At 40.8% G+C, this 17903-nt stretch overlaps 1 protein-coding gene across 4 annotated transcripts in view; it reads right to left on the bottom strand.

The window, feature by feature from the left end:
- Positions 1 to 10768, bottom strand: part of LOC140198843 (bromodomain and WD repeat-containing protein 1-like) — a 157488-nt gene extending 146720 nt beyond the window's left edge. For 2 of the 4 annotated variants that reach the window (XM_072259974.1, XM_072259975.1), the window contains exons 1-4: positions 10273 to 10765; positions 10103 to 10161; positions 9974 to 10003; positions 9683 to 9742 (exon numbers count right to left, since the gene is read on the bottom strand). In XM_072259974.1, coding sequence (XP_072116075.1) covers positions 9683 to 9742; positions 9974 to 10003; positions 10103 to 10161; positions 10273 to 10309 — 186 coding nt within the window. In that variant the 5' untranslated portion in view covers positions 10310 to 10765. Of the gene's footprint in view, positions 1 to 9682; positions 9743 to 9973; positions 10162 to 10272 lie in introns of all 4 variants that reach the window. The other 2 variants (XM_072259976.1, XM_072259973.1) reach the window with 2 other exon arrangements.
- Between the last annotated feature and the right edge of the window lie 7135 nt (positions 10769 to 17903).

Below are 17903 nucleotides of genomic sequence, written 5' to 3'. Positions count from 1 at the left end.
TCGACTCAAACATCTTTCCAAACACTGACATCAAGCTAAATGACAAATAATTTCCCTTCTTCTGCCTCCCTGCCGTCTTAAACAGTGGAGTGACATTTACAACCATTTCCTCCAGAACCATGCCAGAATCTATTGGTTCTTGAAAGATCATTACCAACACCTCCACAATCTCTTCAGCTACCTCTTTTAGAACCCTGGGATGTAGCTCAACAGTTCCATGTGATTTATCTACCGACAAACCTTTCAGCTTCCCAAGCACCATCTCCCTGATAATAACTGCACTCACTTCTGTCCCTTAACACTCTCAAACTTCTAGCATACTACTGTCTTCCACAGAAGAATGATGCAAAATACTTATTCATCCACCATTTACTTATTCTGTTACAATCTCTCTAGTATCATTTTCCAGCGGTCCACTCTTGGACAATGCCATCTTGGACAATGTCTCCCATCCACTACATAATGTACTGATTGGGCACAGGAGTACATTCAGACAGAGACTCATTCCACCGAGATGCAACACAGAGCGTCATAGGAAGTCACTCCTGCCTGTGGCCATCAAACTTTACAACTCCTCCCTTGGAGGGTCAGACACCCTGAGCTAATAGGCTGGTCCTGGACTTATTTCCTGGCTTAATTTACATATTACTATTTAACTATTTATGGTTTTATTACTATTTAATTTTATGGTGCAACTGTAACAAAAACCAATTTCCCCCGGGATCAATAAAGTATGACTATGGCTATCTACTCTCGCCTCTCCTTTACTCCTTATATATCTGAAAAATAACTTATGGTCTCATCGTGATATAATCGGCTAGTTTATCTTCATATTTCACCTTTTCTCCTCTTATGCTTTTTTTTTAAAAATGTTGCCTTCTGTGGGCTTTTAAAAGCTTCCAAATCCTCTAACTTCCTACTAATTTTTGTTCTATTATAATGCCCTCTTTTGCTTTTATGTTGACTTTGACTTTCCTTGTCAGCCACAGTTGCATCATCCTGCCTTTAATTACCCCTTCTTTGGGATGTATCTTTTATATTGCTCCCAGAAACTCCAACCATTGCTGTTCTGCCATCATCACTGCTAGTGTTCCCTTTCAATCAACTTTGGCCAGCTCCTCTTTCATGCCTCTGTAATTCCCTTTACTCCACTGTGGTATTGATACATCTGACTTTAGCTGAGGCCATGAAGACCGTCCGGGCTGCTGTGCTCCTAATATGATGAACTAATAAGTGAGGCTTTGGGCCTACACCGAGCTGCTCCAGGGCTCAATTTTGCTTCGGAATGTTGTTATTCGCTTCAACTGTTTGCATGATTTGTGTTTTCTCCCCCTGTCTATTGCACATCAGATGTTAGTCTTTTTGGTTCTTTCAGGTTTCTTGTTTTGTGGCTATCTGTGAGTAAACAGATCACAAGGTTGTATAATTTATACATTCTTTGATAATAAATTACTTGAATCTTGAATATTATGATCATTGTTTCTGAAGGGCTCCTTTACTTTAAGTTCCCTAATCATATCCGGTTCATCATAACCACACCCAATCCAAAATTGCTGATTCCCTGGTGGACTCAATCACAAGCTGCTCCAAAAAGCCATCCTGGAGGCATTCCACAAATTCTCTCTCTTCAGATCCAACATCAAGTTGATTTTCCTAATCTAATCTCATACTGAAATCCACCATGACTAACGAAATATGGCCTTTTTGACACACTTTTTCAATCTCCCACTGTAATATGTAAACTACATCCTGCATAATGTTCACAGCCCTGTAAATTACCTCCTATCAGGGTCTTCTTACCCTTGCAGTTTCTTACCTCTGCCCACAAGAATTCTACATCTTCCAAAGATTTGATTTCACTTTTTACCAGCAGAGCCACTCCTCCTCCTCTGCCTACCTGCCTGTACTTCTGATAAATTGTTTATCCTTCTATATGAAGTTCTCAACTGCAATCAACTTCCAACCATGACTCCGGTGATACCCACAATGTCATACCCTCCAATCTCTAACAGCACTACAAGATCATCAACCTTATTTTGTATACTACATGCATTCAAATAGAACACCTTCAGTCCTGTATTTGTTACCCTTTTCAATTTTGTCCCCTTTTTACACTGCAACGCATCCCATAAACCAGGATTTTGCTGTATCTTCTGCCTGTCCTTCCTGACAGTCTCACTATACACTAATTCTGTTTGTAAACCAACATCCCTATTCTCAACCCTATCACTCCGGTTCCCATCCCCTCGAAAACCCTCCCGAACAACCCCAGCAAACCTGTCCACAAAGGACATTTGCCTCTCTTGGGTTCAGATACTGCCCATCCCTTTTGTACAGGTCATACCTTCCCCAGAAAAGATCCCAATGATCCATAAATCTGAAACCCTACGCCATGTACCAGTTCCTCAGCCACACAATCATCTGCCAACTCATCCTATTCTTGCCCTCACTGGCATGTGGCACAGAGATTGTTACCCTGGAAGTCCTGTTTTTCAGCTTTCTACCTAGCTCTCTAAATTCTCTCTTTAGGACCTCTTCTCTTTTCCTTCCGACGTGATTGGTACCAATATGTACCACACCTGGTTGCTCACCTTCCACCTTTAAAATATTGTGGACACAATCCATGATGTCCCTGACCTTGGCACCTGGAAGGCAACATACCATCTGGGCCTCTCCATCGCGTCAACAGACTCTCCTATCTACTCCTCTAACTGTGGAATTTCCTATCACCACTATATTCCTCCGCCGGCCCTTTCCCTTCTGAGCCACAGCGCCAGATTCAATACCAAAGACCTGTTCACTGTGGTGAGAGTAGAACAGAATCAGAGATAAAACAGGAGACGTGGACTTGACGTTGGACAAGATAGGGGAATGATCCATTATGAATACTTTGCTTCAGTATTTGCCAATGAGGGAAACTAGATAAATGTGAGGACAGCATAGAACAGGTCAATATGCTGGAACATGTTAACATTGAGAAATAGGATGTGCTGAAACTTCTCAAAAACATTAGGACAAGTCTCCATGGCCAGACAGGACATACTTCAGGTTATTCTAGGAAGCAAGGAAAGCAATTACCGTGCCTTTAGCAACGATCTTTGCATCTTCATTGGCCACAAGAGCAGTAGCCAAAGATTGGAGAGTGGCAAATGTTATTCCTTTTTTCAAGAAAGGCAAGAGGGATAATGCTACAAATTATGTACCAGTAAGTCTAACATCAATGATGGACAGACTTTTGGATAGGATTCTCAGAAATAGAAGGGTCTCAGCCCAAAACATCGACTGCTTATTCTTCTCCATAGATCCCGCCTGACCTGCTGAATTCCTCCAGAATCTTGCATTTGTTCCTTTAGATTTCCAGCATCTAAAGAATCTTGTGCATTTGGAATGTACAAGCATTTACAAGTAGTATAGCCTTATTAGAGTTGGTCAGCATAGTTGTGCCTCATGAGCCTGACTGAATTCTTCAAGGCAGTGGCAAAAGAAACTGATAGAAGGTAGAGCAGTAGATGTTGTGTATATGGAATATGAGAAAAGGGTGAGCAAGCAAGGGCTTTTCTCTTTGGAGCGGAGGAGGATGATAGGTAACTTGATAGAGGTGTACAAGATAAGGGGTATATAGAGGGAGGAAAACTAGAGAAATTGCTAATACGAAAGGGTATAATTTTAAGGTAATATGAGAAATGTATGGGGGAAATGTCAGAGATAGTTTGTTTACTTGTTTTTACATAGTGGTGGGTGGGTGGAATATCCTGCCAGGAGTGGTGCTAGAAGCAGATACATTAAGGACATTTAAGAAACTCTTCGATAAGCAAAAGGATGAAAGAAAAATGGTGGACTATGCAGGAGGGAAGGGTTTGACTGATCTTGGAGGAGGTTGAAGGGTGGGCACAACAAACTGGGCTAAAGGGCCTATACTGTGCTGTACTATTCTATGTTCTATCTTCTATCAATTACTTATCCAAATGTCTTTTAAATATTACTGTACCTGCCTCAACTATTTCCTTGTTTTGAAAGTTAATGCTTATTTTTTCATAAATTAGAAAATTCACTATTTCAGGAAAAAACATAAGCAAGGATCATAGAACACAGCAGAATACCATACAGGAACAGGCATTCCACCTACAATGTTGTGTTGAACCAGCTAAAAAACAAATCAAAAGCACTCAAACACAAATCCCTCCCACCTACACCATTGTCCATATCCCTCTATCTTCCTTATATCCATGTACCTATCCAAAAATTTCTTAAATACCTCTAATGCAATTGCCTCTACCAAAATAGCAGACAGCGTATTCCAGGCATTGACGATTTTCTGAGTCAAAAAATCTTACCCCTCACATCGCCCTTGAACCTACCCCCTCACCTTCCGTGCATGCCCTTTGGCATTTACACTTCAATCCTGGGAAAAAGGTACTCTCTGTTCAATCTATCTATGCCTTTCATAATTTTGTAAACCTCTATCAGATCTCCTCTCAGCTTCCAACGCTCCAGAGAAAACAACCCAAGTTTATCTAGCTTCTCATGAAAGCACATGCTCTCTAACCCAGGCAGCATCGTGGTGAACTCTTCAGCACCCTCTCCGAAGACTTTCTACACTGGGGCAACAAGAATTGTATGCAATACTCCTGAAGTGGCCCAACCAGAATTTTATAGAGTTGCAACATAACCTCTTGACTTTAGAACTCAATGTTTTGACTAATAAAAGGAAGCATTCCATAGGCCTTCTTAGCCACTTATTGACCTTCATAGCCACTTTCAAGGAGCTATGAACTTGGATCCCAAGATCTCCCCGCTCAACACAGTGTATTGTCTCCTTGCATTTGCCCTACTGAGGTGCAACACCTCACATTTATCTGGGTTAAGCTCCATCGGCCATTTCTCAGTCCATATCTGCAACTGGTGTATATCATGCTATATTCTATGCCAGTTTTCTACACTATCCACAACTGCACAATTCCACTAATCTGGTGTCATCCTCAAATTTACTAAACCACCCATTTACATTTTCATCTAGGTCACTTATATACATTACAAACAACAGCGGTCCCAGCACAGATCCCTGTAGTACTCCACTAATTACAGACCTCCAGCTCAAATAAGTCCTTTCAATCACTACCCTGTCTTCTACGTGCAAGCCAGTTCCGAATCCAAACAGCCAATTTGCCACAGGTACCATGCATCTTAATCTTCTAGATTAGCCTCTCAAGAGAAACGTTGACAAACCCTTTACTAAAATCCATGTAGCTAACATCCACTGCCCTACCCCATCAATCTCTTTCGTCAACTTGTCAAAAGTTGATAAGGCGTGACCTGCCACACACAAAGCCATGCTGGCTCTGCCCAATTCAGCAATGGGTTTCCAAATCCTATCCCTGAGAATTTTCTCCAGCAGTTTCCCTACAACTGATGTGAGTCTCACCAGTCTATAGTTCCCAGGATTTTCCTTTGCTCCCTTTTTAAATAGAGTTACAAAATTAGCCACTCACCAGGCCTCTAGGACCTCATCTGTGGCTAGAGAGGACACAAAGCTATAGGTCAAGTGCCCAGCAATCTCAGCTCTTGCCTACTACAATAACCCAGAGTAAATACCATCAGGACCTGGGGATTAATCCACCTTAATACTCCCTAGGAAGCCCAACACTACCTCCTCCTTGACCTCTAAATGCTCCAATGTATTTATACACCCAGCACTGGATATCCTGGTCCTCCATCTCCATTTTTTTTGGAAAATACTAAAGCAAAGTACTCAAAGTACCTCACTCACATTCTCTGCATCCAGGCAAATGTTACCCCCTTTATCCTTGAGTGGTTCCACCCTCTCCCTAGTTATCGTTTTACTCTTGATAATGTATAGACTGCCTTGGGATTCACCTTACTCCTACTTGACAAGAACTTTTCATGGCCTCTCCTGGCTTTCCTAATGACCTTCTTTAGTTCTTTCCTGGCTTCCTTATACTCCTGTGCTTTGTTTGATCACGACTTTACATACTTTTCCTTCTTGACTAAATTCATCACCTCTCTGGGCATCCAAGGTTTTCTTACTTTTCCATCCCCATCCTTCCTTTCAACAGGAACATACCTTTCACATACGCTGGGCAATTGAACTTTAAACATCCTCCACACATCTGATGTGCACTTGCCAGAGAAAAGGTAGTTCCAACTAATACTTCTTAGTTCCTGCCTAATGCCCCCATAATTTGCCTGACTCCAATTTAAAACCCTCCCACAAAAACCGTACCCATCCTTATCTATAGCTATCCTGAAAGATAAGTTGTCGTCACTGTTCCCTAACTGTTCATCCACTGAAAGGCCAGTCACTTGGCCAGGCTCATTACCCAACACCAGGTCCAGTACGACCCCTCCTCTCGTTGGACTGTCCACATATTGACTTAAGAAACGTTTTTAGATACACTTAAATTCTACCCCTTCTAAACCCTTTGCACCAAGGTCCCAGTTTATATTCGAGAAGTTGAAATCCCCCATGACAACAACCCTTTTGTTTTTACACATTTCTTTAATCTGATTACATATTTGTTCCTCAATGTCCCAGTGGCTATTTGGGGGTCTGTATTATAATCCCATTAGTGTGACTGCACCCCTCCTATTGTTGAGTTCTAATCAAATGGACTCTCTGTCTGACCCCTCCATTATATCTCCCGAGTCCAGCTGTGATATTGTCCCTCATTAGTAGTGCAACTCCTTTACCACCGCCTCTATCTTTTCTAAAACGTCAAAAAAAACTGGTACATTAATCACCCATTCCTGCCCCTCTGTCAACCAAGTCTCAGCAATGGCTACAACATTGTAGTCCATTGTACTAATCCATGCTCTAAGCTCATCACCCTAACACCTAATACTCCGAGCATTAAAATGTACACACTTCAAACTATCCAACCCAGCAGACTTGTTATTTTAATGTTGCCTTTAGTACCTTCCCTGACATCAACTTTCTGTGCCGATCCTTCCCTTACTGACCTAGGTCCCAGCACCTGCAAAACAAGATTAAACTCTCCCAAGTAGCATCAGCAAATCTTCCAGCCAGGATATCGGTTTCCCTCCAGTTCAGGTGTAACCCATCCCTCTTTTACAGGTCACCCCTTCCCCAGAAAAGGTTCGAATGATCCAAGAACTTGAAACCCTGTCCCTTGCACCATGTCCATAACCACTCACTCTTCCATGCTGTCACCCCATTCCTCCCTGCACTAGCCCGTGTCACAGAAAGTAATCTGGAGATTACAACCTTGGAGGTTTACAGCCTCTTTCCTAACTCTATACACTCACTGCATAGCACCTCTTCCCCTTTTCTGCCTGTGTCATTGGTGCCAATGTGCACCACAACCTCTTGAGAATACCCTGCAGCTGCTTTGACACATCACGGACCCAAGCACCCGGGAGGCAACACACTATCCTGATGTCTCTTTTGCGGCCACAGGATCTCCTTTCTGTGCCCCCCTTACAATTGAGTCCCCCTATAACTACCGCAGTACCTGACTTTACCTTTCCCTCACGAAACTCAGATGGCCACAGTGCCACCAGCCTGGCAGCTGGTGCCAATCTAATGGGTCATCCTCCCCAGCAGTATCCAAAAGGGTATACTTGTTGCTGAGGGGAATGGCCACAAGGGAACCCTATAATGGCTTCTTAATCCCCTTACTTCTCCGAGTGATTAACCATCTACTGTCCAAAGCCTGTACTCTGGGTGCAACTACCTCTTCTAAAGTCTCGTCTATAATATCTTCAGCTCCTAAATGATCCCAAGTACATCCAACTCCAGCTTCATTCCTTGACCTGGTTAGTCAGGCGCTGAAGTTGAGTGCACTTTTCAGATAGAGTCATTCCCACATCTGACAGGGGAAGCATTCCGTCCTGACTATTCTATACCAAAAAAGAAAAAGGCTTGCCCCTTCTTAACTGAGCCTTCACCTATTCACACCAAAGCCTTCACACTATCACTGCAGACATCCCACCCTGCAAAAACTCATTTCAGGGAGGTAGCACCATCAATTTGCCGGAGACTCCCTGAACTTCCAGCAGAGGTGGGATGTCTGCAATAGAGTTATCTCCTTAGCAGCTAGCCAGCTAGTTTGAATAACGTGAGCTATACTAATGAACAAATGACACCTGTTAAACTCACCTCAACATATCTTTTACAGTCTTAACCCACCATGGGCAATAGAAAAGTCACTGTTGCAAACAGTGCAGCGAGCAACATTGTCATTATTTTTTTACCCCTATTAGGCAGAGGTACACTTTAGTATAGTCTGGGGTGACATACATTTTATATTTTCTTTTTTTGGAACACTCTGCCATGGCACGCTCACTCTCACGCTCTCTCACTCACCGCTCTCAAAAAGATTGGTTTCTGGGATATTGTATATAATTTGCGGGCATCAGGGAGCCTCTATTAATATGCGGGAGACTCCCAGAACTTCCTGGAGAGGTGAGATGTCTGTCACTGGCACTCTCAAGCAATGGCTGCTCTGCTTGAGCCTATCCTTCTTTCATTTGCAGCTGAGATTAGGCCTCTGATGTCAACACTTTCTGCACCTGTGCAGTCCAAAAATACAAGCCTTGCCCTAATCTGCTCATTTTATCCTCTCTCTCAGCTTCCATAGGGCTCTGACCTGATACACACCCCTCTCGCCTGAACCGCAGAAAAAAGGAAATACAGTACTAAGCTACATGACAACCAGACGCCCACAAAACAACTCTGGAGTTCATTGTTCTGAGTGAAATGGCACAACAAAACCTGAAGTGACCTATAAGAGTAATGCAACTCAACTGGTGTGAGTAGTTTAATGAAACAAAACAGGTTTTCTAACTTAAGGATAATTATAAGCATCTGCCCAAAATCATTATCAAAATGTTACAATCAAATCAGGAACATAACAGTATTAAAGCAAAATGAACTTCCATCGACATAAAGCAGGTTATTCTAACGTCCTTGACCTTCGTTTCAAGGGACCATTCAGAATCTGAAACAAACAGAAATTGCTGGAAATACAAAACACTATAGGCAGCATCTCTGGGGGGGGGGGGAATTTCAGATCCATAACCTTGCATCTGAAACTTTTCTTTTAAGTTCCGATGAAAAATTGTGAACATGAAACGTGAACTTTCCTATCCTTTGATGTCCTGTTTCCAGCATTTTCGATTATTTCAAAACTCATAGGATCTGCGATCTATTTTCTCCTTCGACCAAACATATACTCAAAGTAATTTATATTAACGCCAGCCCTTTGGCCATCTCAAAAAAAATCTCTGCGCACATTAAAAGCACTCCAAAAGTTTGAAGCATGCGTGGTGTAAAACAACCATCTTTTTCCCATCAGCCAATCAGCCGTTGGCTCACCAAACTGAGCGAACGCTGCTGTGCATGAAAGCGAAATCATGATTGGGTCTTGACCAATTATGTAAAGTGCTGACGACTTCGGAATGATTTGTCCTGAACCACTCCCACTTTGAGAGAAAAATATAATAAATTTAGTCTCAACGATTTATCAATTTTAACACCTTTTACCCCAAAATAACCCCAAGTAAAAAAAAAGCAAACTATTGACAAACATCATTCAATGAGATTTTTCTGAAATTACACCTACCAAAATTAAATTCTAAAATAAAAGATCTCACTTCTATATACCAATTACAGAATATTAAATATTTAAAAAAAAACACTTACAAAGTTTTCATAGCTTCTGTGGTGTTCGTTACCTTCCCAGTCAAGACGCTTTGGGAGCAGCTAGAGGAGGAAAGGGAGAGTTTATAAGGAAGGGAAAAAAGCGAAATGTCAAGCCTTTAAATATCTAGCTCAGGTGAGTTTTTTTTAAACTAATGTAGTGAGGGGGAAAAAAGAACCGTCAAATCAGATAGCATTGGAGTGACATAAGAGGCCGAACAGGAGCAGCATACGGAGTAAAGGACAGAGAAGACGAACTGAGCGGTCGCTGCCACCATCTCTCTCTCTACCCACCTCTTTCTCCTCCAGCTCTCGCAACAGCACCTGCCAAAATAGACAGAAAAATATTTTATTCGTTGGTGTAACAACTGAAGATGGTTGTCCTGTTGCCCAAGCTATTAAATTGAAAGAAAAACCACTCACCTCCGCCGAATTTCGGCAAGGACCGGCCGAGAGAAAGCGAGCGATTAGGAAGTAGAGCTCTGAGAGAAGGTGGGGGGAAAGACAAGAGGTTCTTTATTCTTCAGCAGCGTTGCCTTTTAAAACAAACAACTGAGGTGTTTTAAGTTTCTTTTCTTGCATGTTGCTCTTACCTGATTCTAATGAAGAGATTGCGGTTGTCTCGGCCATTTTTCCTTATTTTTTTAATTGTGTACTTGAATTTCAAAGAAGGATTTTAATACGTGAGTTTTTGTTTGTAATTATGTATATTTTTGAATATTTTTCCCTGTATATTGTGTGCTTTTATATACGGAACAAAATTATCCCGCCGCTGTTTCGCTCAGCCCCGGGCCCGGCCGCCTCCAGTCTCTTTAATCAAGATTTTCGGTCGCCATTGAGGGAGTGCTGAGGCCGGCCTCAGTCGGCCGTACACATACGCGGATGGAAAAAGAGTTCCAAGCGTCAGTAACAAGGAAGGGGGGGGGTGCAATGAATGAAAGGTAGACCAAAGAGCGACTGCAGAGGAAAGCGACTGCTTTTGGTGCGGGTCACGAGTGGCAATGTGCACGGTGGATGAAAAGACGGATCGGCGTTAATGCAAATAAAGAAAAAGAGAGATTGGTTTGGCGGCAGCAGATTAGTGTTTTGGGGAGTGAAGAAGATGGAGGGAGCGATTATATCGATCCGCTGCCGCCTTCCTGCAACGTCACCGCGAGATGGCGGCGGCGGGCTGACGGCGGTGAGAGTTCAGCTCCGGGCTCGCTCTTCCCTCAGCTTGCCGTGCTCTTTCCGATTTCTTAATCCAGAAGGCGTGAAACGTTGAAATCAGCTCATTAAATGATTATTTGCTTTCAATATATCCTATCCAAAGCGTGGATAACTTTGTGACCCTCTGACTAGTCGCTTTTCGGATATTAACTGGGTATCTCTTAAAACTAATTGTCGAGCAGCGTTATGGAAGAGGAATTATTCTGCATAACATAATGGTATTTCTTTTCTAATGGAGGCCTGCCCTCTGCCCCAAGTAATATTTTTGCTCCGCAAGGCTGTTAATGTTTGACAACTTATCTCATAATTTCCCTATGTTTGCTGTCGACTAATCTATCAAGCTCAAAATTTATCGTCATTGGCGTATTTACACGGGGTAAAATATGAACATTAGTTTTTCGCAGAAGCAGAATATATTACCAATATAAACATAAATTATATGTAAATTACACGACAGCATAACTACACAATCGCAAATTCAAAAATATAGTCTGATAGCGTTAAGGATTTTCAGTTCGGTTTAAGAAGCTGATAATATGGAGAAGGAGGAACCAAGTACATATTAGAAGGTAGTCCCCGCTCGGCATAATTTTTTTTGTGATGGAGTTGATAATTGTTATCTCCAAAATTACCAGCACTTGCAGCAAGCTCTCCTTCCTGACCACGAGTTCAATAAAGATTTCTAAATTTTATTGTTTATGTTGTATACCTGCACTCTTGACTAATTTTAGGTGTGGAATAAATACTACAAAAATGTGTGCCTGCATTAAGAAATAATCTATCATAAAGACTCATCTCAATATAACTAATTTAGTTAAGCAGCATATAGAAAATGTTTAATAATTTTTAATATTATTAATTTATATTGAAGTAGAGCCAAGTAGTTTTCACACAAATTCAAGTTCCACCTTCAAAAATAACTATCTTTTCTCACCAGAGCATTCTTCCAATTTTTATGAATAGGATTATTATTTTCTGCAGCAATATGAATAGATTTTTACCTAATATTCAAATTATTTCATTTTCTTTGGTGGAAATGTTCATAATCACTCATTGAATCTGACCCAGTTTACAGGTTCTTCAGCACTGTTTTGATCACAGTACCACACCAAAAAAAAGGTACAAGCGATTGCAAAGGAAATATTGCAAACTGATAGATTACAAATATGAGGGGAGACTGGGAAAAGATTTACAATTGAGCTATGTAAATTATGAGAGACCTGAATGGTGTTGACTCTTGATTAACAAATTTGGGTTAGGTGATTAATCACAGAAATCCTAATTAATTCAAACAACTTGCAACTTTATTGTGTACTTACTATATGAAATGCATGTATTTTCTGAATTTTATTGTTGATTTTGGATCTATACTCTCTCAAACTTCTTTTCTCTCACAAAATGGAATCTCCCATGGCCCCAGGTATGTGGTTTTCCTTGTGATAATTGGTCTTCATTGAGTTCTCACTAATTAGTTTCCTGAGTTCTCCCTCAAAGAACATTCATTAGGCCATCTTGTGTCCACCCCTCATTGACATTGGCCTAAGACTACAGGTGACACCACTGGTATGTCGTTGGTGTAATTTCTTAGCTTTTTTTTTGTTGAATCAAGTCAATTCACACAAATTATAGCCAGCTCAAGTCCAGTTTTGGGATCAGGCTACTTCAGGTCACGGACATAGACAACTCTTAGAAACCCGTGTTGATTCTTCTGCCTTATCAAACAGCGTACCACAAATAACCTCTTGGAAATGATTTCTGGCTAACAAAATATTGGAAGGGCCCTTGTTATATCCCCTGTTGATTACTTTAATCCACAGAGTTAAATCTGAAAACCTCTTCCACCAACTGGAAAAACTAAGACATTTGTTTCATGTACCTGTCCACTCATCTTTGATTTGCACCAGCAAACTGTCCACAGATTTTTAATTTCTTCAGTCCAACAATGGGATGAACAGAGAGGATCTATTTCCCTGTATACAAAATTAAGTAACTGAGAAGACCAAATTAACTGGTAGAGGAGTTGGGAGAGGGAAAAATAATCATTTGTAATTATTGGTATGTGAGACAAAAGGATGATGGAGATAGGAACCCTCACCACATTTGGAAAATGTACTTAGACGCTCACTTGGCAGGTTATAACCTGCAGCAAGGACTTTGGACAAAAATCTTGGAAGTGTAAAGAAACAAAATCCTATTTTTCATTGGCAGATTGAACAGCATCCAATGCAAAAAAAATTACTTTATAAATGTTCAGGTTTTTAAAAATTATTTAATGTACACAGCATCCATCTACATCTCAAGAACAAAGCAGACTGCTTTTTTGTATAGAGGTCTGACAGGTATTCTCAACTGGAACTTTTTTTTTGCTCATTAGAGAAACATCTAACTTGTAGCCATTCAGGCTATCTCAAACTGTTTAATCTTCAAAGTTCAAGGTAAATTTATTATCAAAGTACATATATGTCACCATATACAATCTTGAGAGTTATTTTCTTGTGGGCATGGTTAATCCATAATAGACTAGTAACCATAATTATATAGGCACCCGTTAGTCTCGTGAGACCATGGATTTGCGCCTTGGAAGGTTTCCATGGCGCAGGCCTGAGCAAGGTTTATGGAAGACCGGTAGTTGCCCATGCTGCAAGTCTCCCCTCTCCACGCCACCGATGTTGTCCAAGGGAAGGGCACTAGGGCCAATACAGCTTGGCACCGGTATTATAACCATAATATTGTTTCAATATTAATAATATAGAATATTGAAACAATATTTTGCATGATGTGCATTATAATGAAATTACATACACACCAGTGAGATATTTGACCAAAGCCATCTATTCTCGCAATGAATGAGGGATGATTATCAGCTTGGTTAAAGGGGAGACATTAGTCTGAGTTTATATTCTTAATAGCATTCAACCTTTTAAGCAGATAGTTTAACATCTCTTCAAGAATCGAACCTTTGGCAATTCAGTCCTTTATCAATGTTGTACAGTACAACTATGCCAGCTGACATTGTGCTTAGTATTATGGAATGGCAGAGTTTTAAGAAATTGGTTATTTTTAATTGTAAAACAGCTGAAGTGCTTAAAAAAAGCTAAGATCATCCAGTAGTGAAAGCCAATAATTACAAGATGACTAGAGAACAGGAGACTTTTCACATTAGGTCAAATGTTAAATTAAAATTTCCATTAAGTAACTGAGGAACTGTTGAATAGATAGTTAATGTTAATTGATTTAGGATGGGTGTCAAATGAGAGGATGTGTAATGTCCTCTCATTTGAGGATTGGTAAAGTCTTGAGAAAAGGCAAGGTAGTGTCCTCTCTTTCAGAGAGCTGTCAAAGGCATAGTTGGCCAAATGTTTGTTTTGACACTACAAAATTATATGATTTTTATATCTAATTCAATGTGCCTAATAAACATTTGACAACAAATACTGTAAATCTCAGCTTTAAAATGAATGTCCCACCTTAAATAAGTTAAGGCCTAGAAATACCTAGTGCTCCTTCAGCATCTAATTGTTTCTAAAAGTATGCTGGTGGGTTCATTTCCATTGGTGCTTACTACACCAAGAACTAGAATAAATGAGTCATTCCCCACAGAAAACGACCTGAATTTGCCTCACCTCTCATTATAACTCATATACTCTAAGCATCATCCTGGTAAACCTCTATTACAACCTCTCCAAAGCCTCCTCATACTTCTTGTAATAAAATGACCAGAATTGAAGTCAATAAGACCATAAGACATAGAGGAGAATTAGGCCATCTGGCCTTTCAAATCTGCTCCATCTTTCTTCTTCTTCTATTTTTCCACTCAACTCCATTCTCCTGTAACCTTTGATGTCCTTACTAATCAAGAACTTACCTCTTCTTTAAATGTACCATATGACTTGACTTCCAAAGCTGTCTGTGGCAATGAATTCCACAGATTCACCACTGTCTGTCTGAAGAAATTACTCCTTATTTCTGTTCTAAAAGGATGTATTTTGAGGCTATGTACATTGGTCCTGGAATCTCCCACTATTGGAAACATCCACTCCACGGTCACGCTATATCACTTTTTAATATTTGATAGATTTCTATGAGATCCCCCTCACCTGAACTCCAGTGAGTACAGGCCCACAGGCATCCTCATACATTAACCTTTTCATTCCTGGGAACATTCTTGTGAATCTCCTCTGGAACATCTCCAATACAGCACATCTTAGGTATGGGTCACAACTGTTCACAATACTCCAAATGAGGTATGAACAATGCCTTATAAAGCCTGAGCATTACATCCTTGCTTTTATATTCTAGCCCTCCTGAAATGAATGTGAGCATTGTAATTGCCTTCTCAACCAACTCAACCTGCAAGTTAACCTTTAGGGATTCCTGCACAAGACTCCCAAGTCCTCTTGCACCTCCAATTTCTGAATTCACTCCCCATTTAGAAAAAAAAAGTCTTTGCCTTTATTCCTTTTACCAAAATACATGACCATACCCTCCCACAATGCATTACATTTTGCCATGTCTTTGCCAATTCTCCGTACAAATTCTTTTGCAGACTTCTTGCTTCTTCAACATTACCTGCGCCTCTAACTGTCTAACATCCATAAATTTGACCAAAATTCCAACAATTCCATCATCCAAATCATTAATATAAATGTAAAAAGGACCCAACACTGACCCCATGTGAAACATCACTCATTGCTAGCAGCCAACTAGAAAAGGCCACCTTTTTCCCTACTCTTTTCCTTTTGCCAGTAAGCCAAACTTCTATCCAAGCTGCTGGTGAACACAGCAGGCCAGGCAGCATCTCTAGAAAGAGGTGCAGTCGACGTTTCAGGCCAAGACCCTTCGTCAGGACTAACTGAAGGAAGAGTGAGTAAGGGATTTGAAAGTTGGAGGGGGAGGAGGAGATCCAAAATGATAGGAGAAGACAGGAGGGGGAGGGATGGAGCCAAGAGCTGGACAGGTGATAGGCAAAAGGGATACAAGAGGATCATGGGACAGGAGGTCCAGGAAGAAAGACAAGGGGGGGACCCAGAGGATGGGCAAGGGGTAAATTCAGAGGGACAGAGGGAGAAAAAGGAGAGTGAGAGAAGTCTCTCACTCTCCTTTTTCTCCCTCTGTCCCTCTGAATTTACGTCGACCGCACCTCTTCCTAGAGATGTTGCCTGGCCTGCTGCGTTCACCAGCAACTTGTATGTGTGTTGCTTGAATTTCCAGCATCTGCAGAATTCCTGTTGTTTTCTATCCAAGCTAGTATCTTTCCCATAATACCATGTACTTTCATTTTGTTCAGCAGCCTCATGAATGGCACCTTGTCAAGGGCCTTGTGATAATTCAAATAAGCAACTTTGACTGATTCTCCTTTGTCTATCCAGCTTGTTATTCCCTCAAAAAATTCCAACAGATCTGTTAGACAAGTTTTTGCCCGAAGGAAACCATGCTAACTAGAGTGCAGATGCTTCCTAACTAGAATTTGAGAAAGCTGCAACATAACTTTGCAACTATTGAACTCAGCAGAAGACCCTATATGGATCCCTGTGGAGCACTACTAATCACAGTTCCAACCAAAATAAGTTCTGTCAACCATTAACTTATGTCTTCTATGGACAAACCAATTCTGATCCAAATAACCCATGTACCTTGGATTCCATACCATGCATCTTAAGCTTCTGGATGAGCCTTCGATGAGCGACCTTGTCAAACACCTCACTAAAGTCCATGCAGACAATATCCATAACTCAGCCTTCATCATAATCTCCTCAAAAACCCAAACAAGTCAGTAAAACATGACTTGGCCCAGATAAACCTATGCTGACTTTCCCGAATTAGGCAATGGTTTTCAAAATACTGTACTCATAATTCCTATCTATAAGAATTCTGTCCACTAACTTCTCTACCATTGGCGTAAGACACATCTGTCTCTAGTTTCCAGGATTATCCCTATATCTCATCTTGAATATGGAACAATATTAGTTATTAGCCAGTCCCAGAGGATCTTGCCTGCAGCAAGAGAGAAAGTGAAGATATTGGTCGAGGCCCCAACAATTTCATTTCTTTCTTCTGTCAATAAACTGGGGAATGTCCTATCAGGCTGTGGGGATTTATCCACCTTAATGTTCTTTAAAATACCCAACACTACCTCCTCCTTTATTTCGAAATGCTTTAGCATGTTATTACCTTCCACACTGATTTCCCTGTCCTCCACATCCTTCTCCTTGGTAAATACAGTTGCCAAGTATTCATTTAGGACCTCATCCACATTCCCCTCCTTTATCCTTGACTGGTCCTACTTACACCCTAGTTATCCTCTTGCTCTTAATATTATGTATAGAGTGCCTTAGAATTTTTCATGGCCCATCCTGGCTTTCTTAATTCCATTCATTTTTTTTTTGTTTTTGCTTCTTTATAATCTTTAAGGGCTCTGTTTGAATTTCTAAACCTTGCAAATGTTTCTTTTCTCTTCTTGAGTCTTGCTGGAACCTAATTTGTCCTTTAATCTGGGCAGTTGGTCTTTAACCATCCTCCACATGTCTGATGTGGATTTGCTCAAAAAAAAAGCTGTTCCCAATTAACTGCCCCTAGTTCCTGCCTAATATTCTTGTAATTTGCCTTGCTCCAATTTAGTATTCTTCTGCAAGATCCATACTTATCTTTAGTTATCTTAAAATTGAATGAGTTGTGATCACTGTTCCTAATTGCTCTTCTATTGAGAGGACCTGGCCAGGCTCATTACCCAACACCATGTCCAGAATGGTCCTCCTTGTTATACCATCTACATATTGATTTAAGAAACCCTCCTGGATGCACCTAAAAAATTCTGTCCCACCTACACCTTGCACTAGAGGTCCCAGTTTATATTAGGGAAGTTGAAGTCACCCATTACAACAATCCTATTTTCGTATTTTTTCCTACTCTTCCTTATTATCATGGTGGCTATTAGATTTGGAGAGGGTGAGGTACATCTGTTGTATAATCACATCAGAGTAGTTACACCTTTCTTATTTTTGAGTTCCACCTATAT

The sequence above is a fragment of the Mobula birostris genome, chromosome 6 (assembly GCF_030028105.1).
Source record: "Mobula birostris isolate sMobBir1 chromosome 6, sMobBir1.hap1, whole genome shotgun sequence".
Classification (NCBI taxonomy): domain Eukaryota; kingdom Metazoa; phylum Chordata; class Chondrichthyes; order Myliobatiformes; family Myliobatidae; genus Mobula; species Mobula birostris.
Note: the sequence above shows the minus strand (reverse complement) of the source record. Positions and strands in the feature narration are given on the sequence as shown.